General features: G+C 38.7%; 1 protein-coding gene across 1 annotated transcript in view; it reads left to right on the top strand.

Annotated features, from left to right (window-relative positions):
- The window catches only part of CRYBG1 (crystallin beta-gamma domain containing 1), a 96,496-nt gene extending 71,925 nt beyond the window's left edge, over positions 1 to 24,571 (top strand). The window contains exons 12-23 of the mRNA XM_005493007.4: positions 165 to 307; positions 554 to 680; positions 772 to 917; positions 6,780 to 6,906; positions 7,085 to 7,117; positions 8,895 to 9,004; positions 9,238 to 9,367; positions 13,048 to 13,187; positions 15,462 to 15,585; positions 16,738 to 16,896; positions 19,743 to 19,905; positions 22,441 to 24,571. Of these exons, the coding sequence (XP_005493064.2) occupies positions 165 to 307; positions 554 to 680; positions 772 to 917; positions 6,780 to 6,906; positions 7,085 to 7,117; positions 8,895 to 9,004; positions 9,238 to 9,367; positions 13,048 to 13,187; positions 15,462 to 15,585; positions 16,738 to 16,896; positions 19,743 to 19,905; positions 22,441 to 22,529 (1,491 nt within the window). The 3' untranslated portion in view covers positions 22,530 to 24,571. The remainder of the gene's footprint in view (positions 1 to 164; positions 308 to 553; positions 681 to 771; positions 918 to 6,779; positions 6,907 to 7,084; positions 7,118 to 8,894; positions 9,005 to 9,237; positions 9,368 to 13,047; positions 13,188 to 15,461; positions 15,586 to 16,737; positions 16,897 to 19,742; positions 19,906 to 22,440) is intronic.
- Positions 24,572 to 25,086: the final 515 nt, after the last annotated feature.

Here is a 25,086-nt window from a genome sequence, read left to right as displayed (position 1 = left end):
CTTGCATCTCTAGTGGAAAGGCCTCTTGTAGAGGAGAGAGAGATCCCACTAGTTCATTTCGTAATTTTGAATTCTCCCTCTATGTGCCCATGCTAAAGAAACTGTCTGTTGTCAGAATTCATCATCCTCCCTGCAATTTTTCTTTTCCTTCATTTCTACTCCAGGTAATTGTTTATGAGAAGCCTTTCTTTGAAGGAAAGCATGTGGAAATAGAATCGGAGGTCTTTATGCTTGATGACAAAGAATCAGAAGACAAGACAAGACTTCCACTTACATCAGTGGGATCCATGAAAGTACTGGGAGGAGTGTAAGTGTGGAAAAGTGGTATTTATCCTCCAGCTGAAGTAGTAACTCCATAGGCTGGAAGTTGCAGTGGACAAATCCAGTTCCTGTTTATTTTGTTTTTGTAATTTTTGGGTTGAGGTATACACCAGGGTTAAATTTGAAATTCACAGCAAAAGAATAAATATTACATATCTATATCTGCTCCATGAAAACGTGGAGTGTCACTTGTCTATTTTCATGTTCAGACTCTGTTGTTGTTGTTGTTCAGCTGGGTTGCTTACGAGAAGCCTGGGTTTGAAGGCCACCAGTACCTGCTGGAAGAAGGAGCGTATCGGGATTGGGCAGACTGGGGTGGCTACGATGAGGAGGTGCAGTCCCTGCGACCAATTGTTGGTGTAAGTTCCAAGAAGACACAGCAGGCATCTCCTGAGTGCTCTGAGATGTCATGTGGCACTTTCCTTATGGTGCTCCTCTTTGTTTTAACAGGACTTCACAAGCTCCCATATGATAATGTACAGTGAAAAAGACTTTGGATCAAAGGGTTCCAATATCAACGTGTTAGGTATCATTTCCAATTTGAAAGACACTGGATATGGGCTGAGGACACAGTCTATAAATGTGCTAAGTGGCGTGTAAGTGCTATTTTTATTCATTCCTTCATTTTAGATATGCTGGTCTTCATAGAAATTGATGGTGTTTGCAGCTGTTTTTTGGGACTCTGACTTCTATATGGAGTCTTCAGATAAAATTTTCTGCCCTTGACCACAGAATGTGAAAAGTAAAGTTTTGGTGAATATGTACAGTAAATCATCTTTCTTCTTACAATAAGATAAGATAGTCCCAGGAAGCATTGACTTTCTGATACACAGAGTATGAAAGCATGAGATGAGATTCCATCAAGAGAGGAATAGCTTGTTCTTGTGGCTGCATTTGTTTGAAGCATTTCAACAGCAAAATTGTTATGGAAATAGTTTCCAATTTTAAAACTAATTTCCAGTCTTCTTGCATTTGACCAGAGGTAGATTCCTTCCTCTTGTGTTTTAAATAGAGATAACTTTTACTATGCTCACTAATACCTTCTGATACTAGGGAGAGTAACTGTTCTGAAAATTAACATTGTTTCTGCAGTGAATCCTGTAGGTTTAACAGTGGTTTAGTGCTGTGGTGTTGGTGTTTATTGTTTGTTTGGGGTTTTGTTAAACATAGGGTTCCCAAAAGTCTGTATTAACCCTGGCCATTTACAAACCACCTTCTAGTGCCATGAGTGCTATCACATGCAGTTGATCAGCTGATAGATTTTGCTGTTTGATTAGTCAAGTCCATCAACTGCAGATTGAGTTTCACAGCCTTGCGGGCCATATCAAATGCTGACAGATTGCTGATCTGCAGCAATCATGTCTGCAAACACACAAAATTAACTGAAGTACCAGAACCAAAAAAGCATGAAATGTACAGTCTGTCTCCCTGCCTGGTATGCATGCAGGTGACTTGCTGGAAGCTCTGCCTTACCCAGCCACGCCCAAAATCTTTCCTGTGTTATCTGTGCTATATCTCTGCAAGTTTTGTCTGGATAAAGGCTGCAGGATCAAGCTCAGTGCATTCCAGAGGAATGCTTTTAATTTCTATATGAATATGGTGTGACAGCAGGTTTTTTTCTGCCTGGTGGCCTTTGAAGCCACTGTGCTCTTTTGTCTTCTGTAATATGCAAGAGAGATTCCTGGGAAAGAGTCGTCTCTGAAGGTTGGGAAACAAATTGTGGGTTCCCTATCATGCCCTTCATGTAGTTGTTCTAGTAAATGTGTCTGTTGCATCTGAGATAGGAATCATACATGAGTTTGAGTGTTCTAGTAATCAAGAGTGGCTTTAACACTGATGGCAGAGGTGGCTAGAAGTCTTTATGAACAAAACTTGTACTACAGACTCTGCTACCACTTCTGTAATCTCACCTTGTAGACTCTAAAAGATGTAATTTGTAGCAATAAGGTTTTAAAAAATTCAGATGCATTGCTCATAACAGGTGGCTAGCACTCAGCTCTTGAGAGTCTTGCACAACCCCTCTGTTTCCAGAGGAGTTGTGAGTATTTGGGGGTTTTGTGGTGATCTTATTAAATGTTCAAGTGCCAGAAAGCTTGAATGATCTGTGTGAAGTCATGTTTGGCAGTACAGTGCTTTATTTTAAATATTAACTGTCTGTTCAGGTAGAAGATTTTTTTTATATCTTTCCTTCCAAGAAATCTGTCACGGGGCAATGAATAATCCATTGAGCAATTTCCTGAGCTGTTTAGGTTGTAATACAGATGATGACATTGTGAACTGTGATAGATTCAATAAAAGCTTGTCATAACATTTTGAAGTAACCTTCCTGGTATTATATTGAAAACGCTTAATTAAAATAAGTAAAAAATTTAAGAAGCCCTCAACCTTTCACTGCAATTTTTTAACTACAGGTATCTGGGGTAAGCAGTCTGAGCAGTAAGATAACAGATGATCTGTATTTCCCACATAATTAATTTGATGGCTCTCTAATTTAAAGGATATAGCAAAGAAAAGAAAGCCTGACACTGCAGTGCACAGGTACTGTGGAATGAGTTCTGAGCTCAGCTGCAGCTCTGAACTGTGTTGCTGGGACAGCCCAGCTCTGCATTTGGGGGGGTAATGTTCAATTTTGGGGTACTAGCTGCATTAAAATTTCTAAATTTCTAAATGTTTCTAAACATGTTTCCAAGCAATATTTCCATGTCTTTGCTAAATCCATTGTAAAGACATCCTGAAAAATATATCCCAAGGAGATGAGGATTGACTTCTTGAATAATGAAAGTGTTTTGCTTTTGAGCATTTTTCAGATACTGCCAAAACATAAAATTCAAAAATTATTTTTCTGCCATTGGGATGGGAGAAAGCAATCCAGGCTGCCTGGAAATAGGACGGGCCTTTCTTCTTTTAAGTAGGGTTTGAACTTTACTTTCAAATGGACAGAATTTGAAGTGGCGGAAAATTGAACTATTTACTAGCAACAGGTAACACCCTTTACAAGTTCAAACAAGTACTAAAATCAAGTGTTGTACTATTTTGATTTCCCCTCTGCTTAAAAACTCCTTCAAGCTTTTATTTATTAGTGATCAAAATCACAGGAACTGCATGTTTGAAATGTGCCTTTTCTTTATCCATAAACACACCAAACTTTTGCCAGAACTCCTGAAGAAGGTCTTGTCTTTTAGTCGATTCCCTTTGAACTTGCTGGAAGAATTTTCCCAGATTTGTTTATTTTATGTAGTCATCTGTTTACTGTGGTTGTGTTATCAGCCTGGTTTTCCCCTAGATTTCAAGTAATTAATCCACAATGTAGATTTTGGTTGCTGCTAGAGTATGTATGGATAGTGAGTGATATTAAGGAAATAATTAGGTAATGAGTGGTTCACATACAGAAACCAGAAGATAGTAAATTTAACCTAGATGCACTCAGGAGGGTAACATGAGTGAAACTGGAGACGCAAGGTACAAAAACAAACCTTCACTGGGAGCTGAAAAGGGCAAGTACCCTTGAATACTCCACTGGAGAGCACTTCAAACAAAGCTTTAACTTCTCTGTAGATCTGAACTGACGTTCAGAAAAAAATCTTTAAAGGAGTCATAAAATTAAAGCTTGCAGGTCCCTGGAATACTAAGAATCACAGTCACAAAGGGGCAGGATGAACCCGTTTTCTCTCTCCTATAAATACAATTTTATTACCTCATTCTATCTGTTAATATTGTACAAGTCTGCAAGTGCCAGTTAACTTTCTGACCTCCCTCCTAAAGTCAGACAAGGTGAGTCCTGGGCTAACTGAGGGCAAATCTGATTTTTGGTGAGCTACCCATATCTGGATTACTTTCTTGCCTGTACATTCAGGCTCTGTTTGGAGCTGCACTTCCTAGATGTCATACATAGAGGTTTTTGGAGAAAGATTTTCTGTGTGTAATAGTACTGACAATACATAATCAAAGCTTTATGCTGCTTCTGGTTCAGGTGCATGGATGGTGCCCAGGAGGAAAGGTCTCCAGCACCCTCCTGCCAGCAGCCTGGGATGGAGCTGCTGCTCAGCCTCATGAGGGCAGTTTGTGCATCTGGGGGTTACAAAATCTGTTGTGCCAGGAGAGCTCACTCCCTGTGGGAGTTGATGCCAGGATGGTTGCTGCCATGCTGCAGAGCAGCACTTCAGATTTTGTTGTGCCTGGCAGCTGGAGTGTGACTCTCTTGCTCAGCTGTGGAGGCAATATCTTGCTCTCCAGGCCTTTCTGTGAAGTCAGAAGTTGGATTAAGGCAGTGTGCTCCTTCCTAGGGATAATCTTGAGGTGTGGCAGGTTTAGCTGGTACTGAATTCAGCTGCCTGTGCTTGATGATGTTATTACTACTTTCAGCAGGTTATATGGGCTTCTGAATGAAGTGGAGAAGCATAAGTATTTCACCACTAAGCCCTAACTCTAGGAACTGTCTGACTTGCATAGAAGAGTGGCACTTAATTATTTAAATCCCATTTATTTAAATGTAAACATGTGGAAGTGAGATTCATTGATTACTTCTGCATTCAGGCTTTTAGATGGGGGAAACTAAATAACTGCTATCAAGGGGCTCAGGAGGCTGCTGACATGTCTTACAGTTCATTTTATATCAAAAACACTTGTTTGCATAGATCTCAATTGAGTAAAACTACTGTGCACCATAGCTGTATCCTGGCACTTAGCACTGAAAAATCTAATGAATGCCTGCTGAAGAAATCATTTAAGGAAACCTCATTTTCACTGCTGTTGGCATATGTGATATACAGGTATAGACACACCTGAGACATTTGAACTCTCTGCTCAATTTATTGTACATACCAATGTCTCTTTGATGAATTACTCTGAGGTGATTTTGAAATGGACCTTGAAATATGCCGTAAGTAATGAGTGTGTAACAGGTTGGAATAATTGATTATATCTGAGGCAAACCAAGAGACGTGAATAGTGATGTGTGTGATTCACTGTTTGAATGTTTGCCATGGACAAGTAAAACAAAGTTCATAGTCTTGGCACATACTTGTTGATGCACCTTTATTTCAGTTTGAAGTTATCCCACTTCTTGTATCTGCAGAGACTCTGGCATTTGTACCTGGAGTAAAACTGCAGCTTAGTAGAATCCAATTGATCAACTCACATAAATTAATGGGGAATTTTGATGTTGAGAGTTACCTTCCCCTGCAGATTTTAAGATCTGTATCATTTTACTGCTTTGTGATAGGAAATTTTTGCTAGTGTAGAAACTCAGTAAGTTTCTGAGCCAATTGAAAGTGAATTTTGGCATAACCTAGCATATACTCATTATGCACTACAGTGGCTAAAATTAAAAGCAGGTTGACTCTGAGTAGAAGTTTTTCTGGTAGAATCAGGAACCAGCAAGATGTCCTGATTCCTGCATAAATATGATGAATGAAATGCAGTTGCTACTGTGGTCTGATCTCATATGGGCACTCATAAAACAACCAAACAGATAAAAAAAGAGTTGTAAGTATGGGAAAGCTTGGGAAGTATGACAGTGAAAAGCAAGTCAAGTTCTGCAGGTTATCACAAAATCAAAGGTTAAGTATAGATGCAGGAAGTGCTTTTTTTGGGCTTTCAGTATGGAACCGGGTATTTGTAGTGATTTGGTTGCTTTTCCAGTACTTCAAGTGTGTATCATGTCAAAAGTTGAAAGCCTTTCAAAAAGGCATATTCTGACTGAGACAGAAGACTTGATGCAGATCTCCGAGTTTGTGGTCTCTGTCAAGCATGAGATCCAGCTGAGTAGTTACAGTAATAGATTTGCATTTAAATACATTGATCTGGTCAATTTTGTGGTGGTTTTGGTGCTTAGCTTTCAAGGATATTCTTCTTGCTCTCTCTGCTGGTAAGGAACAGTCTTCTCTTGCTTAGCATATTTGCCTCTTGTTGCAGCTCAACATCCTGTTGGGGTGTGTATTTGCTTGAACACAACTGAGCTGTAGCTACAGGCAACATTAAAAGTCAGCATTGCTCTGAAAGTTAGTTTTGTTGAAAAAGCTATATTGTGATATCTGTCTGGTGGTGTTTTTTTTTTTTTTTTGTTTGGGTTTTTTTGGGGTTTTTTTGTTTGTTTGTTTTGTTTTGTTTTGTTTTTTAAAGAGAAGACCTTGACCTTGGTAAAATAAGAGAATTGTAACCCATCTTGAAATATTCTTACTGAAGATAACTTTTAGGATATATGATGTGTCTGAACTTGTGCTTTGCTTTAGCTCGTTCACTCTGATTTGTATCAACATAGTGCAAGAAGGTAATAAAATTTGCATAGGGTTTGCACTATCAGATACACTGGTTTGTTTAGGGTTTTAACAACATCATAATTTGGCACTTCAGAAACTTTTTATTTGTTCTTACATTAAGACAGTAATGAATGTACACATCTGCATTTTGGTAAAGTAGTGTGACTTCTACCAACCAATCTCCTCTTCTTTCTCTTTTAGATGGGTGGCTTATGAGAATCCTGAGTTTACGGGGGAGCAGTATATACTGGCTAAAGGGCTGTATCCCAGCATTGAGGCATGGGGGGGAAAGAATTGCAAAATATCTTCAGTTCAACCCATTGTTATGGTAAGGAGCTAATTTTCTATTTGTTTTGCAAGTTTTGCTGAAGTATTTGGAACTCTACTTTTTCTATCAAATTCAGTTTATTTCCATTATTTAAATGATAATTAATAGTAAATTTTGTATGTTATTTTATCGCTGTTGAAAATATTTTTTCTCTTCTTTCCCCTCTAAACTTTTGCAGGATATTGTTGGAAGCGAAAGGGGTAAAGTCAAGGTAAGATATTTCTCTAAGCACATGAAACTGTGCATTGTCTGTAACATGTAAATAAAGAAGTGGCTGTTTGTCCAGGGGAACACTCAGGTATTTGCATAGATGCTGGCTAGTCAAAGAGTGAAAACTGCAGGTGGAGGAAGACTACTTTCCAAACCTCTTGAGTAAGGCACATTAAGACCCAAGGAAGGTGGGATTTGATACACAATTGCCATCAGAACTTTCTTAGGTTCAGCAAGTGAGGTGTTTTGGGGTATCAGTGATTGTTTTATGGAGCTGGAGCCTGCAGCCCTCTATGCAGAGGTGCAGGACCTGAAGTCTGTTGCTGAGGTGAGGGCTCTACAAACAGATGATGTTTTGGTGAGGGCACTGCAGGATAGATGTTGTTCTTGTTACAGCTGACTTAATTTAATTCCTTGTGAACCTATTTCTTTGGTTAAGAGTTTTGCTAGTGGTGGTTGCACTTGAAGGGAGTTGTTCACTCACAAGTACTGCTGAGTTGTGCTTAAAAGTTAATACCATCTTTTGTCAATAACATAAGGGAAGGAAATGGCAGGGAGAACTTGTCTGTTCAGTGAGTTAGTATAGTTCTACATTAGATTGTCTCCTTTGTGCAAGTACTAATATGTAGTTTTGGCAGTGAGGCTAATGGGCAGCTTTTTTCATCCTTCCTAATTTCTGAACCTTTTCAAGTTTTCAGGTTTGTCCCTATACAAAGTTATTGTTATTTTTATTTTCATTTCAGTCAAAGTAGTGAGTATATCACAGCTCTAAAACCTAAGGAGACAGTTCTTAGCTGTCCTGGTTTGCTACTCCTGATTAGTAGCACGCTTCACTGGAATCCCCTGCATAGGGATAATGCATAAACTATGGGGAATAAAAATCTCAAGGCTGCTTATTTTTAGCTGTGTGCATGAAAAATTATTTGCATCTCTACATTATGTACCTATTGAGACCCTATCCTAAGGAAACACAGAAGTAGTGGCTTGCAGCCAACAGACTGCATCCATTGTCAGCGTGCTCCCCTTTGGAGAATGCTGTACCTGCCCACACTCCTGTCTCTATTAAGAGTGAATAAAGCTGGTAGGCATGTTGTAATGTGAATGACTTCTGTGTGATCATGGCTAATTATCCTCTAGCCAAATTAGCAAGTTTGCTGCTTGGATTTTTTTTATTTTTTTATTTTTTAATAGGGGCAAAACACTGGGGGATGTATCCTCTCTTATCCTTGGAGCAGAGAAAGAACTAACATGAGACTGTGTCTGTAGCTGTAATAGACCTATAAAGCCCATCTACCCTGGGAATATATACCATGCTTCTTGGCATGCTGTCTGAGTCCTTTGCCAGGATTATACACCATTAGTATTCTGAGAGGCAGGGAGTTTTCATTTATAGGAAAGAGTATGCATTTTGGAGATTAAGCAGATTAGTAATATAAAAGAAATCTTTTTTATGGCCTTTTAATAAAGGTGTGCCTATTCTGGCCATTCTTTGGGAATTTAAACATCTTACCCAGCAGATACACCAAGAAGATACACTTGTTATTGTTGTTTTAATTATTTTGTGTGTCACTAAGTGATTTACAGCCATAAGTAATTTTTGGAGTTGTTACCTTGCTCTCTTGAGCAAGGATTGTAACACTGAAGAAGTGACAAACATAGGTAACCAAGGAAGACTGGGTGTTATAAGTGTGTTTTTATGTAATTATAGAATTAATGGTAGAGATGTAATTGAAGCTAGAAGAATTAATTTCCTTAAATATGTTTATAACTTTTTAAAGGTCCAGTTATTTTCAGAGCCTGAATTCAAGGGTAACTGCCAAATATTTGAAAAAAACACAAGATGTATTGATTCATTTGCTGTGAAGTCTTCAAAAATTTTAGATGGCAGGTAAGTTATATTGAATGAATAATGCAAAATCACTAAAAGGGTAGACATTTTAGAAAAGCAACCAGCTTTCTAACACATGAGGTGGTTTCATATATGGGGACTTAAGGAGAACAATGCTTTGCTGTTTGCACATTGATCTTTCAGGCAAAGCATTGTAAATAATGCATCTGCATTTTATGCATTTTACTGGCCCAGATGTCTTAAGAGGGAACTTTTTCTCCTTCTTTCTGCAGCTGCATAGTGTATGACCAGGAGGAATTCGCCGGTAACCAGTATGTGTTAGAAGAAGGGATCTATCCTGATCTGACAGCAATGGGTTGTTCACCCCAAGCAGTTCTAAAATCTTTACAGATCATAAATATTGTAAGTAAAACCTATTCCAAATATTGTAAAGATACCTTTTTTGCAACAGAAAAAATTCTAGGGTATGCATACAACAGAGGAGGGTTTGGGGTGGTGGGGGGGGTTGGTTTGTTTGTTTTGGTTTGGGTTTTTTTCTGTGCAGTAGCAGTTAAATGTCCTAGCTACAGTTAGTCAGGTTTTCTTGACCTCTGTGCTGTTTTTGTAAAGGAGAAGATGTTACAGAAGTGATGCCTGTTCTTAATAATAACTTATAAAAGAACTTCTGTAAAGAGTCAAGTCTATTTCCTGTAGGAGAGACCACTTAGAATGGGTTGAGGAGGTGGTAGGATGGTGTGAAGAAATATCTGTACCATGGACCTTGTTTTGGATGCATATTTAAAAAGCAGGCCTAATTAAGCAACTTTGCATGAAATACATGTAATTATAAGACACTGTTGCTATTATCAGGACAATGGAATTTGAGTTAATCACAAAATAATGCACCCTTCTAGGTAAGGTAAAGCAACACCCAATGCTATTTGGCAAAATTAGGCTGTGTTGTTATTGTGGTGGATACAAACTAAACTACATTTACATATTTTGTAACTCATCAGTGGCCAGGAATGAGTTTGCTCAAGCTTACAACCAATGATTATGATGGATCACTTACGGAATCTGCAAGTATCTTTTAAGATCAAAGTAATTACTAGCAAAATGTGGTCAAGATTCCAGGAACTTAGAGCAACATGAGGAGATGGTACTTGTTTTAAAAAATGAGTTCTCTTGAATCTCCTCTTTGAATTTGGCAACTTTATTGCACTCCACTGTAATTTTGGCAACCTGTGAGTGGTGTAGCAGTTGATGAAGGAGAGCTAAAGTGTGTCATTCTCTTTCGCGGCTCTGGAGAATTTTTATGTACTCTAAGCAAGCAACTGCAGCAAGTAGGTCTGCCTTCTGAACTCTTGGGCTGTCTAGTAGACAGATCTTATTAAAAACAATAGAATTGTTTCTAGCCAAGCTTGGTGAGTGATTGCCATGAATTAAAATACATTTCAATAGTTCCTGGCTTTAAAATGTTTGTTTCATTTGAGTAGTTCCTCGGCTTAAAATGCTTGTTTCAAGCTGGAAGGATCAGCTTACTTTTAAATGATTTACTATTTGTGACAGAGACTGATGTGTTAAAACATAAATGCCAGTTCTGTGCTTCTTTAAGTTCTTTACACTTGTGAAACTTGTTCTAGCCCTACATTTTATCACAATTCAGACAGCAGAGCAGAGCTGCATCTGTCTGCAAATCATGTGCTGCTGCTTCCTTCTTCAGAGGCTCCCTAGCTGCAGAGAAGAGGAGAATGGGTTACTTTGCTCATTGGTTTATTAGCAAACCAGAATAGAAGGAATGATTATTTCTGTCTTACTACTTACATTGTTTATTTTTCATGATTTTCCTAAAGCTTGAGCCTTATTATTTTAGCTCCTGGTTTCACCTGTCAGACATGTTTTGGGACTGTATTTTGGCAGTGCCAATCTTAATTCCTCCCTACCATCTGCCATTTCTATAACTTTCCTCAGGATTTTTCATGACATTTCTATACAAGAAGAACCTTTGCTGTTTTCATGTCATGTTACTGTATTTATCTAGTTAAACACCCCTTTGAAGGGATCATTTTTAAGGGCTCATAAAAAAGGAAATTAAAGGGATATTTGATACACTTTAAGTGAAAGCTAAAAGGGCTTTTTTAAGTAAGAGAACTTATGAAACTATATTAAGGGCTGTTTATAAGTTCAAGGGTTTTGGGGGGTTAGATTAGATTCCACTATATCTTGGACGTGATTGCTTTACATCCTCCACATAGTTGTGCTGCAGATTAAAAATAGCATTTTTCCTTCTTGAATTTGACACATGTTCTTCTTCCTGAGCATACTATAAAAAACAGCTGTGAATGTGGTTTATACTTGAACAATGTTCTGTAGTGAGAAACCCTGTGGAATAACTAAATGTAGATCTGCAGGAACACCAGCTTGGTACTGTCAGAAAAGAAGAAGAACTGTCAGAAAATTTATGAGCTGACCTTGCACTTGTCACTGTTTTATATAACAGTATTGCTGCTGAATCAAAAAAAAATCCCTGTGTAAGGTGTGGCAGAAAACTGGAGGATTTTCTTCTCTGTTTTCTTTACAAGAGGATTATTTCTAAAGCATGGCATGAGGCTGAAAGGCTGTTGTCTGAGAAGTTGCATGTCTCAGAGGGCAGGTGCCAGTCTGTAAAAGGGCTCAGAGTTCAGAGATGTCATCACAGTGTGCCTGGTCCCATTGGGCTCTTCACCCATGGTGGTGCATGGCAATCTAACTGGTGTTGCCTTTCATGGTAGGGCTGAGCATACTCTGATTTTGGAGTAGAGGGAAAAGGCCTCTCCTGGAATTCTCCACAGCCTAGCAGCATGTGTGCCATCAGGAAGCAGAGCTCAGCTGCTCTGTGATAAACTGGACTGCTGTGCAGGTAATGGTGACGCTCATGCAACGCCGTCATCTGAGCCCTTAAACATCTCAAGGAAGATGAAAGAGGAATTCAAGCACTGTTAGAAATGGGTAGATGGGAGGTCTTGCGCAATAAATTCCCATGGAAGCATGCATATGTGAGCTGCCACGCATGCATGGAGCCAGCTCTGCCTTGGAGGGCCTGTTTCCATGCCTGAGGGCGGCCGGGAGTCTGTCGAGACTTTGCGTCATGTCAGGCGTTCCCGATGCAGCTGATGTGCGAGTGCCAGAAGGAAGGAGCTCCTCTGGCTGTGGCGTTGGATTGATGCAGTCGTTGGCTGGAAGATCTGTGAGAAAGGGAGTGGCAGTGTCATTTCTGTCTGTGAGTGTACACTGCAGCACCAGGACACTCAGGCTTAATTGACTTTGCCCTGGGGAATTTCAAACCCTACCTCCCAGCTTCCACAGGAAGGCCTTCATTATGACAGGTTATTTTCAGTCCAATACAGATACCTTGCCCCACAGAAAAGAGTCCAAAGTTCCTTTTCCAGAAAACATTCAAATTGGATTCAACGTTGTAGAGAGCAGAATCTGAATGTGGGCAGAACCCCTCTGACATCAGAAGCATTTTGACAGAATCATCTCCCCACAGCAGTCTGGAGGATTCCAATGTTACAGTTTTCACTTGTCGTGAATTTTTACCTCAGTAGTATGAATCTTGAATCTTTTGTCTAGTCAGAGATTGAAGTTGCCGTAACCTACTGTAAAAGTTAAAAATTAATGCAATAAGTGATAAGCAGTGCTGACAAGGCTGTCATCATTTGAAGCTGTAGAAACCAATATTATCTTACTGTCTGTTCAGCTCTTTGTATGAAAATTCCCACGAGTGGGGGTTAGTGCAATGCAAGAGAGATATGGCATTGATTAAAATGTATTTTAAAACATACTTAAGGTATTGTGCAAGAACCAGCCACAGAGGTCTTTGTGCCTGAAGATAAGGAAGCTTTGTGTTCCATGCAAGCAGATCCCTCGTGTATTTTGTATAAGGGGTTTTTATGACTTTTCAAGTTTAATTAGAGAGTTGAAGAGCAGAAACATTCAGGGTTTTTGATCTTAAACAATCCAGAAGAAACCTCTGAAATAAAAGGAGTATGTGGCGTACTGATCTTTACAGTCAACATCTGGAATTCCAACATCCTGTAAAAGCATTTATCTTCCTTTTGCAGGAGCTGTCTGAGCCCTGCATAGCTCTTTTTGAAAAGATGGGTTTCCAAGGAAAGAAAATCGAGTTCAGTACAGAAATCTTAAATCTTCAGTTCCTGGGATACAATCCTCGCATAGCTTCAGTTCAAGTCCTTGGTGGCATGTAAGTTTAAAATCACCTTTTGATTCTTTAGAATGAAGTACTTACAGGTGCAATGGAACCACAGAATGTAAAATTAGAATATCATAATATGTGCAGTGCATTAATGCCATTTCATCTTACAGAGCATTTTCATATCCTGTCTCAACAATATATTATCACTGACTCATGTCCTTTGCTAGGAGTTGAAATAAATTTGAATAAAGCTCTCAGGGAAACTCATGTCTTCTTTCATGACATATTATAAAAATCAGCTTGAATAGCATCCTTAAAACCAACTTCTCTGCTCTTGGTTTATGTCTCAGTTGTAAAAAATAATTTGGTTTGTGATCTGTGTTATAAGTTCAAAATGTTTTTTAATAAGTCTTCATGGTCATCCTTTAACCTCTGCTATGGACACAGAGGTGCAATCAGATCATGAGCTCACCTCTCCTGGTGTTAGTAGTAATAGTACCTTTTACTTCAGGAATTGGATGAGAATCTAGCAGTTAGATTTGGTAGCTGTTTTTAAGCAGTTGTGTTCTCTAAATATACCTTTGAAGACTATGTAAAAAATAGTCATGAAGTTTACTTAATTTTAAACTTTTGTCATGAAGCTTAAAAGCTGTTTGGAAGCATTTTTAAAATTTATTGTCCTATATTCTAGAATTCCAGCAGATCTGTTGAATTCTCTTCTTGTTTTTTTTTTTCCCCTGTTGTTAACCTCTACCTCTAAGATACTTGCCCCCAGTTTTGGTTGTTTTTGTCATTCGGGTTTTTTTTTTGTTTTGTTTTGTTTTAATGATTGGTCCATATTAGTGTTGCTTTGCATTTAAATGTGTTCTTTTGAAGAGGTAAATTTCCAAGGTGTGTGCTAGAGAGATGCTGTTGGGTAGCTTAAGACTGCCCTCAAGTGGAGAGCTAATAAGCCAATCTGTAGAGTAAATCAATTTCCCCATCAGGATAAGCTGGTCACAGAGTTTCCATAGCACACAGAACTGAACTTTGAAACAAAAAGGTAAATGTATTGTGAAGCCTCCAAAGGTTTCAGTATCTTTCACCATAACCACAGTATAGTTGATTCTCTCTTTCCATAACATGAAGTCAAGTATCAAGTAATCAAGTATCATGATTCCAGGTAACAGAATTGGGAATTGTGTATGTTTTCTGTCCAATTAATATATGTGGGGTTCTTTTTTTGTAGTGGATCACTGGAAACATAGAATATGGTATGTAAGTTTGGATTTCATTATAGCAGTGTCAGCTATAATGACATAAAATACAGAGTTTACAGCTTTTGTGCCCCTGCTGCCTCCCTTATTGAAGAGAGTTTCATCTTCTCTTCCTTTGCTAAGAGACCTCCATTTATAATTCCTGGGGATAGATGTGTATTAGGCAGTGAAAAAGCACCAAAATTAAAGTGAGTTTGCTTCTGGATGGAGAAGTCTGGTGACAAATCAGTCAGAGGAGGGAGGTAACCTGAAAATGAGTATATTGAGTGTTCATGTACTCAAACCCCCCTGCCTACCAGACAGTCCCAGCACATCACTGTGAGAAAACTCTAGAAATTGCACTGTATGGCAGCCTGTTTTGACGCCCAGACATAATTCACTGGCTGTGCCAATAATGGAGAATGAAAAGTTGGGTTCTGACAGATTACACTCAGTGTGTGATTTTAAGCATAGTTGGATGCATGTTAGGGAATGCTAAACAGATTTTTTCGATGTGCACTCTTGCTCTGTCTCTTCCCCACCCCCCTTGCAGGTATTTGGAAAGAATGGAGATGTTGTGAAATAAAACCTCTATCAAAATACTCAAGAGAACTTCACCTGTTGCAGTTTCCAGTATTTGCTTGTTCCAGTCTGCATCCATAGTAGTTCTTTCTTCCTCATGTGAACCAGGCCTGTCCAAATTCAGACATACAAACCAGCTGGTTCTGCACCTGCAGCAATGTAGCATTTACTGCATATAGATCTGTGCTCCTTGAGGAGTCACAGTGCCACCTGAAAACAAATGGTATTTAAAAGTTGGATACTCTCAAGAAAATGCTGTGCTTCATTCAGCTTGTAATTTATAAATAATAGGATTCTAAAATTAGAACTCCTGTGTACCATCTCAGTGTGGCTGACCTAAATCAGGATGTTATTTTATTATTTTTAAGGCCTGTTACAAAGAAGGTAATTGGCTTTCCAAAGCTAAACATTACTACGTTGTGGGACAGATTTCTGTTAAACTCATTTATTGATTCCAAAGCAGAATTTGGCAGTTACAACATTATCTTATTTTTCCTCCTCATAGATGGATAATTTATGAACACAGTAATTACAGGGGACGTCAGATGATGTTAACACCAAACGAAATTCCAGATTGGTACAAAGCCAGTGGCTTTTGTCAGATAGGTTCTCTGAGACCTTTACTGCAGGTGAGTGGGCTCTGACATGACTTGTCAAGCACTAATTTATATCTTGTCATGGGGTTGGGGAGATATAATGCAGCTGTAAGCAGCATTACAGCCTTGTCACAGGCATGTGACAAACCAACATGGCAATTGTGTAAAGAAATCCAGAGTTTTGTGTGTAATAAAAGCTGTTTGAATATGCTACAGGGCTTTGCAGTTACACCACTTAAACTGTTAATTAAGCATCCTTTAAACCAAAGTACAGAAGACGGCATATAAGGATTAATTAAGGATTAATAAATTACGGCTATAACTGCTACATAGAAATGATTTTAAGTTGCTTCATAACTAGCACCCAGACTGGTTGCTGGCATACTGTCTGCATTATTTATGGAACAACAAGAAAATTGGTTAAAAAAAAAAAAAAGATAGTTCAGTTAGTAGTGATTTTCTGTTGATTTAAGAGGAAAAGTCCCTCCTTGTTTATTATTTGGCAGAATAATTTGCAAATATAATGCAAAATTTATTCTTGTCATGTACTCTTTATTTTGCTGTATAAATATGTTTTGCTCTATAAATATTTTGTTCTATGTGATCTTGTCCGATGATGCAGCAGTCCTGGGAGCTTTAACATTTGAGGTTCTTGCTGAGCCATATTTCACTGGAGAAGCAGCTTTTTCTAATTCCTAGGTTACTTGTACCTGTAACCAGCTTCATTTGCTTGCTGTCATAGCTTTGTCTTTGCATAGCCTTGAGCAGAATTAGGAATAATGCATTTTGACTGCCCTGCTGAGAGCTTGTCTGAACAGAAGTGTTCATGTGTAAGAGGCCACACAAGTGCACCCTTAATGAAAGCTAAGAGCATGTATGGAAGGGAATTAGCAGAGAGAAGTTTGTTCTGCTTTGATTTAAAAATTTTTAGCTTTCCACTGTGTGCTGATTTCAGTGCATAGGAAAGCCTAAAACTCCCCATGCAAAGTGGTGAGTTCTCACAGCTTGTCTTGTCCAGATATTTAAGGGCTTCTGAATTATGTTCTCAAATTAAAAAGTTAAGCTTTCAGAAAGAAAGAGGGAGGTTTGGGGTTCAGCAGTGACAGTAACTGCTCTGAAGTTAACTCAGAGCAGGATGTGTTCTCTGCTGAGATTGTGGTTAAAGAGTTCTTTGGTTTTGTGCAGAAACGTGTGTACTTCAGGCTTCGAAACAAGGAAACAGGAAAGTTCATGTCAGCTGATGGCAACCTAGATAATCTGAATCTTCTCAGAATACAGGTTGCAGAAGATACAGACTCGGATGATCAAATCTGGGTTTATCAGGATGGATTCATAAGGTGTCGGGTAAGGTTTGAGTTCAGTGTGCATTTTCTCTTTTCCTCTCCGGTAGTAGGGCTTTATGAATTTAATTCCTACTGCAGTATCTTCATTTATTTTATAGGTTTAATCTGTTTCAACTATAATGTAATCTTTCTGTAGGGAGTTGGTTTTTGTGGGTGTTGTTTTGTTTTAATCAACTCTAGTTTTTTCAGGTGATACAAACTAGTTGTATGATACTTTTTTGATATAATGGAACTTTGGAGAGAAAGTATTGCAAAAGTATCAAAGCAGGAGAGAGACCCTTCCTGATAATATTTTGAACTATGAATACCTTGCAGTAGGACAGTTATGTAATGTAGGTTGGTATTTGTACTGGTTTAGAGCAAATTTGGGAGGAAACAGATGGTTTAAAAATCTAAACATCATAAAGTCACCCTAGGACAATATCCTCTTCTGCATTTAGGCAAGCTTAAAGATAAAATCCCACTCTTTTGAGCCATTTAGGGGTGGGGTTTTTTGGTTCTGTTTTGGGGTTTTTTGTTTGTTTTCTGGTTACCCCTGTATTTGTCAAATCCATCCTTCTCCTTTCTTCTGTACAAGTTTCCCAATGAAGCCCTACTTTTCTCACAGTCCATAAAACTAATCATGTGCAAATTGTCATTGAGGTGAGCAGAGGTATGCACAGTTCATATAATGTTAGAGCATGAACAGTCTTCGGTAGGGATGCCAGCCAAAAGAAAATTAAGTTACTTTAATACTGTTAAACAGCTTGACTGCAAAGAATCATGTGAACTTTTTCTATAGGACTGTATAACTTCAAAGGAGCCATTTATAACTATGTCATCTATGCTGGAGGGAAGAATCTTACTGTTAATAAGCTAAGGCATTGTTCGGACATGTTTACAGGACACATGCAGTTGTAAAAGCGATTTATGCAGACAGCAAAATGATGCAAAGTAAGCTAAAAGCTTTAATATGACATACAAAAGACTTCTCTTTTGATGGTGCCTCTCAAACATGTCAACAAGTTTTCATATTGAGACAGTGTGGTATTATATGGCTTTGGATAAATGCTCCTGGTTTTTGCCCTTTTTCTGTATCTCATAAAGCAATTTTTCTGTGCACAGAAAATCCACGGCTTGTGCTGTATAGCAATCAGGTAGCTTAGTGCAGAGTGCAAGCTGGCAACATTGATCTTAAGTGACTGAACTCCTACAGAGCTCTGCCATCTTTCCAGTGAATGGTAGTAAATCCATTTTACACAAACCAGAAATTGGGTTCACCCACATATTCCAAAGAAAACTGAGCTCCTGGGTGGGTAACTCCCTGCACGAAGGCAGACACAGGTCACTGGAAGAACCTGCACCTTCCTGTAAGCTTGGGTCATCTCAGTGACTGAGTCATGAGATGGGACCTTGAGCTGTGCCTGGGGTTTTCAAGGAAGGGCTGTTTCAATTATGTGGGATAACCAGTAAGCAAGATATGAAAGCAATTCTGCTCTTTTTTCAGAAACAGATGTGAATGCAGATCTCCTTACTCTTCACGAGTTTCATGGAGATGGGTTAAGTTCTGGCCTAGGGAACCTAATGTCTAAGCTCAGAGTTCTCCTTGTCCCACTAGAGAACGCTTCAGATACCAGTGAGAATTTCACAACCAAATCAACTTTCTTTAATTCTAGATTATGACAGTCAGAAGTACGACTTTTTCAAGAAAAAGTTCTTTCAAAAGTACTTGTAAAATAATTTAGGGCCATTTCAACAATGACAGATGAGTGTTCAATCTGCCACAGAAGTGCATTCAGTAGTTTAAAGGTGCAGTTTATGATGATCTACTGAAAATCACTGTTTATGTAGAAAAATTGACTTACTTCGTAATACAGCCTTAACACTCTTTAGAAACAGCCTTGATTTTTGCCAGCTCTTTTTTTAACCAAGAAGACATTTGCAGATGTTTGGATTCAAGTAATACAAGTGACTAGGAAAAGTGTAGAGCAAAGAAGAAAATATTAGTGTTGTACCCTGTGAAATTCACACACTTGATACTGTGCAGCTATGTCCTCTTTATGAAAAGGTTACTGCAAAACTAGAAATGTTTAGGAAAAAAATATGTTCAGAGGAAATGGAGAGCCTCTATGCAAGGAAGAGACAAAATAGTGAGGACATTTTAGCCTACAAAGGGTACACTTTGAGGGATGATGTGCTTGTAGTCTCTGCAAACATAGCATAGACAACACATCCTTTAAAATAATCCAGAGATGAGGAGCACATCAAATAAAACTACTTGCATCTAGATTTATTTTTAATTTATATATATTTTTTAAATAATGGTAGTTAGGATTTGGAACTGCTTGCCACAGTATGGAAGGGTTAAAATACACAAGGGAGTTCACATGAAAGGGTTGCTCTGATCTTGGTGGGTAGTGACTAATAAATTCATACACAGGACAGAAAATGAGCATTAAAGATTCCAGGATGCATGGAAAAGTCTCTGGGCTAGCAATTGCTGTAGCCTGGAAGAGATAACCAAGAACATATGTCATACAAGAGTACTGGCAATTTAATCTTCCATGGTATCAGTGTAATCTTCAGTTATTGGCCACTGCTATAGACAGGTGCTAATTGTTCCTTTTGATCTGATACACCATAGTCACTTTAATGTTCCTGTGTAGAAGAGAGTGTAGGCATAAACAGGAACAAAAGAAAGATAAGTCTTGAGTTTGGGGCAAAAATGGATTCCTGGAGGGAAAGTCATTCCTAAATTCTATTCTCACCTGATGATATCTCTCCAATTTGATTAAAAAAAACCAAAAACAGTGGACAGTAGAAGTAAAGCCATTCTGAGTAATTGCTGTTGCCTTTCTGATGACACAGATGGCAGAGGATTGCTGCTTGACAATTGTTGGAAATCTTATAACTCCTGGCTCTAAACTCGGTCTGTCATTTGAACGGAATGAAGACAAACAATATTGGCATATTAGTCCCGATGGCAGAATTTATAGCAAGATGAAACCCAAGCTGGTTTTAGATATCAAAGGTAAGCAAATGTTATCTCATTACATTGGGTCTTAATTACATGGTATTTGCAGTGGGATACACACTAAATTAAGGATGGTGCTTTAGTTGCTTTAATCTAGAAGCAAAAAAGACCCGATCAGCTAGTTTGACCTCCTGAATTATACAGGCCCTAAGACTTCATTTAATTTCTCCTACATACAATTTAGTAACCCACAGTACTTGCTTATCTTGTATTCTCAGTGACCACTCGCTGTAGATAGCCTCGGTTAATTTTTAGGCAATGTGAATATGATTATTTAAAAGGGTGAAGCAAGAACAACGTAACTTTTCATTAACTTTAATTTCTGTAAGTGCAAATTTTCTTACATACCAGTTGTAGATGCAATAGCCAAAGGATATTAGGAAAGCAAAGGCAGGTTTGTATACTGATGCAAATGTAGGCTTGTATACTGATGTGATTAGATGCAAAGAGGTGGGGTTCTTTTGTTTGTTAATGGCTATGCCTATATGGCAAGTGTGAGATTCTGCCATAGCAGCCTGGGGTCTGTGAGCACTTGATGTGTATTTTGGAATCACTTTTGTCATAGTAATTTGATTTGTGTAGATACTCTTTCTGAACTTCATTTTCAGAGCTTCACAGAAGGTCTAAAAAAGTAGCAGATTGAATGATTAGCAGAATTAATATAATCAGATGTTGTTACATAACTGATTTTTTGGGTGAAGGGAGTAATCATTTTCTATATATGTTCTATTATTTTTTTAGCTATTTTTAAATTGATTTAAAATTGATGCTGTGACATTAATTATGTCAATTACAATGACCACTACCCCCCAAAAAAACCCAAACCAACCAGAAAAATAGCACAGTCAACAGCCAGCACTTTAGAACTAAACAGGACTGATCGTGTGGAATCATAGAATATCCTGAGCTGGAAGGGACCTATAAGGATCATCCAAGCCCAACTCCTGGCCCTGCAAGAGACACCCCAATAGTCACACCATGTGCCTGAGAGCATTGTCCAAAAGCTTCCTGGACTTCATCAGGCTTGGTGCTGTGACCACTTCTCTGGGGAGCCTGTTCCAAACAAGCAGAAATACTGCTGCATTGCCTTTTCTTCAGTAAATCATGTTAAAAGCAATTCTGCATTTATAATTGAAGAACTTTACAATGGATAGGCCTGGTAGTGGGAGTATTGAAGCACTCTTAGCTTTAAAACAAAGTAAATCTGTACAATAAATACAAAACAGTAGATACACATAGCTTTTATTTGAGAAAGCCTAGTAAGAACATTGCCTGTTTCTGCCAACTCTGCTGATCCGTTCCAGACCACAAATTGTGTGTTAAAGAATTCCTCAGTAAATGAATGCAGTTGTGCATTTATTTGCACAGCAAACTGTGCAGTTGCCAATGCCACCTTGTGGATAAACTGGCATAGCACAAAACCTTGTCCAGAGCATCATGCTGTCAAAGTAAATTGTCACTCTATCCACTGAAAAACAAAATCCCATCTTAACATGTTTACATTCTATCAGACACCACTTAAAAAAATTTCTGCACTCACAGTGATAACTGAGATACAAAAAAAAATAATATTAGCTACATAGCTCAGTATGTTAGACTCATCATAAGCTTTCAGCTGCCAGGCTTGTCTTTTGCTCAGTCAGGGAGGGTGAGGCAATGGGGGTGCAGAACAAAAAGTGTCTGTGGGACTGTCCTGGTGCTTTGTATAAATGGTTGGCACAGATGGCTACTTCCAGTGGGAACACCACCTGCTTTGCAGGTGTGTTGTACTGCAGGAAATGCACGTGTCTTACATTTCTGCAGTACATACTAGATCTGAGGGAAAAAAGCACCACTTCTGACTTTCAGCTCCAGTCAAATGCGTCTTTGCTTCCCAGTTTCTTCTATGTTCTATGAGAACATTTGGCATTGTACCACATAAGTAGATTAGCTCTCCTAAGAAATGTTTCTATTTTGCATTCAGATACATTCAGCTGCCAGTGGAAACAGCTGAACACTGGGTGATACATTGGGCATGATGAGTTGTGATTCATTTGGTCAAAATAAAGGATTATAATGGCAAGGAGTAAATGAGTGCCAGACCTTGTCTCTGACTTGGTCACGTGTGTATTGTCTGGTAGCAGAAGGACTTCATCATCTAAACATCTTCACTCTGTTTTTAGAGCCAAGTGACAATTGACAATTGTTGCAGGAAAACTGAATAGTCAAGTGTGACTTTTGGGAAGTGACAGTCTTCAGGGAGCTGCACCTGACTGTACTGCAGTGTTTCTTTCCTTTTCCATCCAGGCTTAAAAAGCTGAGAAACTGAATTGCTAAAGGGGTGGAGAGAATAAGGCAGACTGATCTTGGTTAATTCAAAAACTGTTTCAAAAATAAATTCCAAAAGCAGGCAGTGATTAAAATACTTTGTCTTCTCAGAGCTGTGGTCGAAGATAAATTGTCTACACCAGCTCTTACAGAGCTTTTCTAAACCTAGAGTATTTGTCTGTTATTTGAAAGATAACCTCTCCTCTTTGACATTTCTCTCTACAGGAGGCACTCAGTATGACTGTGACCACGTTGTTGTCAACGCAGTCAATGAAGAAAAGTTAACGCAGTGTTGGGAACCACTGGTTGTATAAACCCAGTGAAGCAAGGATGATGTTTGGATTGGCCACTGTTCTGGACGTTGGAATTGGCACTGCCATCTCTGAACGATACAGGATCAACGATGAGAGTTTTGTCTTTTCTTCACAATCTTAAAAGAACAAGCAACAGAATTATTTCACCTCCCTATCCAAGATTATTTCCCCTATAAAAGCTTGAGTATCTGAAAACCTTCCTTTTTCTTTTTTTTTTTTTTTTTTGTTTTTGTTTTTAAATCCTTACAATTCAGTGTTGGACAGAGATTTGGCAGTATGCCTCAGGCTAGAAAGGAACAACTGAGGGAGACCCCGTGGGGAGAGACCCCATGGAGTTACAAAAACCCAGAATAGTCAGTAAGTGTAACTTATTTTATAAAAGACAGGAGAGCAGTGTGTATGTGGGTATAGCAACTTGGAGCTATGGGCTGTGGTATAGAGAAATACTCACTACAGGAAATTAATATATTTGGTTCACTGGAACAAACTTATGTTTACGGAAAGTTTAAAGACTGCTAGTACAGCACATCCAAAGATATGTTAACATGTGGCTTCAAGTATAGTTAGTATGCTAATATAGTAAATCCTAAATTAAGAAAAAATCTAGATTTTCTCATGTGTAGAGGATGTAAAGTAGCAGATATTTTGTTAGAAAAAGAGAAGGCTGGCAAAAGGATGCATTGGAATTTGAAGAATTTGCCCATTTTCTAGGTTGCCTGACTTCTTGAGTTGTGGGTATTTTTCTTCTTTGCCAAGACATTTGTACCTTCTAAAACAGTTTCAGTAAGTAGAATCTTACTGAACTCCAAAATTGTATAGGAAATAAGAATTCTTAGGGAAAGAATTGCTGCAGATGACTATAACAGCCTGTAAGCACTGTGGTTATTGAGTTTTCCAGCCTGTTGGGCTTACCAACATGGAGAATGCCCAACTCCCCAATATTTCTGGAGCAGTTGAAAAACTATGATAGTGGTGGGCTCCTGGTTCCCTGTTGGACAGAAGTGTCAGACTCTTCTAGGAAGGGGCACAGCCAAGCCTGGATCCATGCTCAGCCACGAGGGCTGTGCCCATTCCAAGCAAGTGTTACTGGTTTAGTAAAGAGCTTGTGGGATGTTCTGATGGCTGCAGGAGGTCCTTCTGTTGCTCTGCTTTGAACCTGGTCATGTTAGTTTTCCTTAATGATGTTGGCAAAAAGGTAAAATACAAACTCTGGTACTATGCTGCTGTGTTTTGTTCTGGCTTAGACCAGTGTTACTACAAGCTGCTCTGAGGAGCATCCAGGCCTTTGTCTTGCATAGTAAATCTGTTTAAAATTAACATTTTCATTACTGTTGTATTGCCTCAAAGGATACTGGTGCTTTTGCTGTTAGCACCCTAGAGGAAGTGCCTTACTAATTTTCTTCCTTTTGTAAAGAAGCACTGAAGTTTTGTTGCTCTGAAATGTGCTGCTTTTAGTCCTTAATAGAAAATATGATGTTACTGGTTCCAAACAGTGGTACTTTGTCATATTGATGTGCTCTTGCTATATATAATATAGCATTTTACAAATAAATTTAAGTTAGGTAATGTTTTACTGAAATCATTTTTAAAAGTAGAAAAATTACATTTTATGGTTAGTTTTGCTTTCATCTTGTGCCCATCTCTGTCCATAATTCCTCTGCCACAGCCAGCCCCTGAGTGAATACTTGGTGTGGAGTAGCTGCAGGCTCTGAGGAATGGGTGGTTCTTCTATACAAGAAGAATCTTCTGCACATGTTTGTACAGGTGTTGTATAAGCACTTGTGCACAGAGCCACCATTCACACAGCTGTCACTTCTGTGCCCTGGTGGAAGCATTGCATGACATGGGTTGTGCATCACCACAGCTGCACTGCAGTAAATGGACAGCTCTCACTTAAGAAGTTGCCACTTTCCTTCAATCCACCTGCATAATTGCAGGGGAAGTTACTCCATAGCCCATCTGGAAAAATGGCAAGTTGAGGAACAGCCCACCAGACACTTCACCAGCATTGATGAGACACAGTAGGAACAGGGACACAAAATCATGTCTACCCTACCTGCACAAACCCTGCAGTCAGCTGAATCTGGGCCAGGAGTTGGGCAATTAGAATAATTATCAGGTACAGATTGATTTTGTTCCATGCTTCTATTTAGATTAGCTATGTCATGAGAGAGTTGACACAACAGATTGAAGTATCAGTCTTGAGACAGTGATGTGACCATTTAGTTCTAAGAATGAAATAGCTTGAGTAATAATCTGCATTAGTGAAGGTAAACAGAAGTAGGAAAACCAAGGAAAAACATCACAGGTTTCTATAGACAAGTAGGTAAGAGTGTGCCTCACGATTTCAGGACTTACACCTGAAAAACAAAAGCTCCAAGATATAGAAAAGGAAAATGCTGCAGACTGTTCCTCTTATCCCAAGAGTGAGGAGTGTTCTGCAAAATTCACAACTACATTTTTAATATGGTTTTCAGGCAGAAATGCTTAAGAGGCATTAGTATGTCTTGTCTGCTTAATAACAGGCAGCGTATGAAGGAATCAGAGCCTTTTCTAA

The sequence above is a fragment of the Zonotrichia albicollis genome, chromosome 3 (assembly GCF_047830755.1).
Source record: "Zonotrichia albicollis isolate bZonAlb1 chromosome 3, bZonAlb1.hap1, whole genome shotgun sequence".
In the NCBI taxonomy this organism is placed as follows: Eukaryota; Metazoa; Chordata; class Aves; order Passeriformes; family Passerellidae; genus Zonotrichia; species Zonotrichia albicollis.
This window is presented reverse-complemented; position numbering and strand designations above follow the sequence as displayed.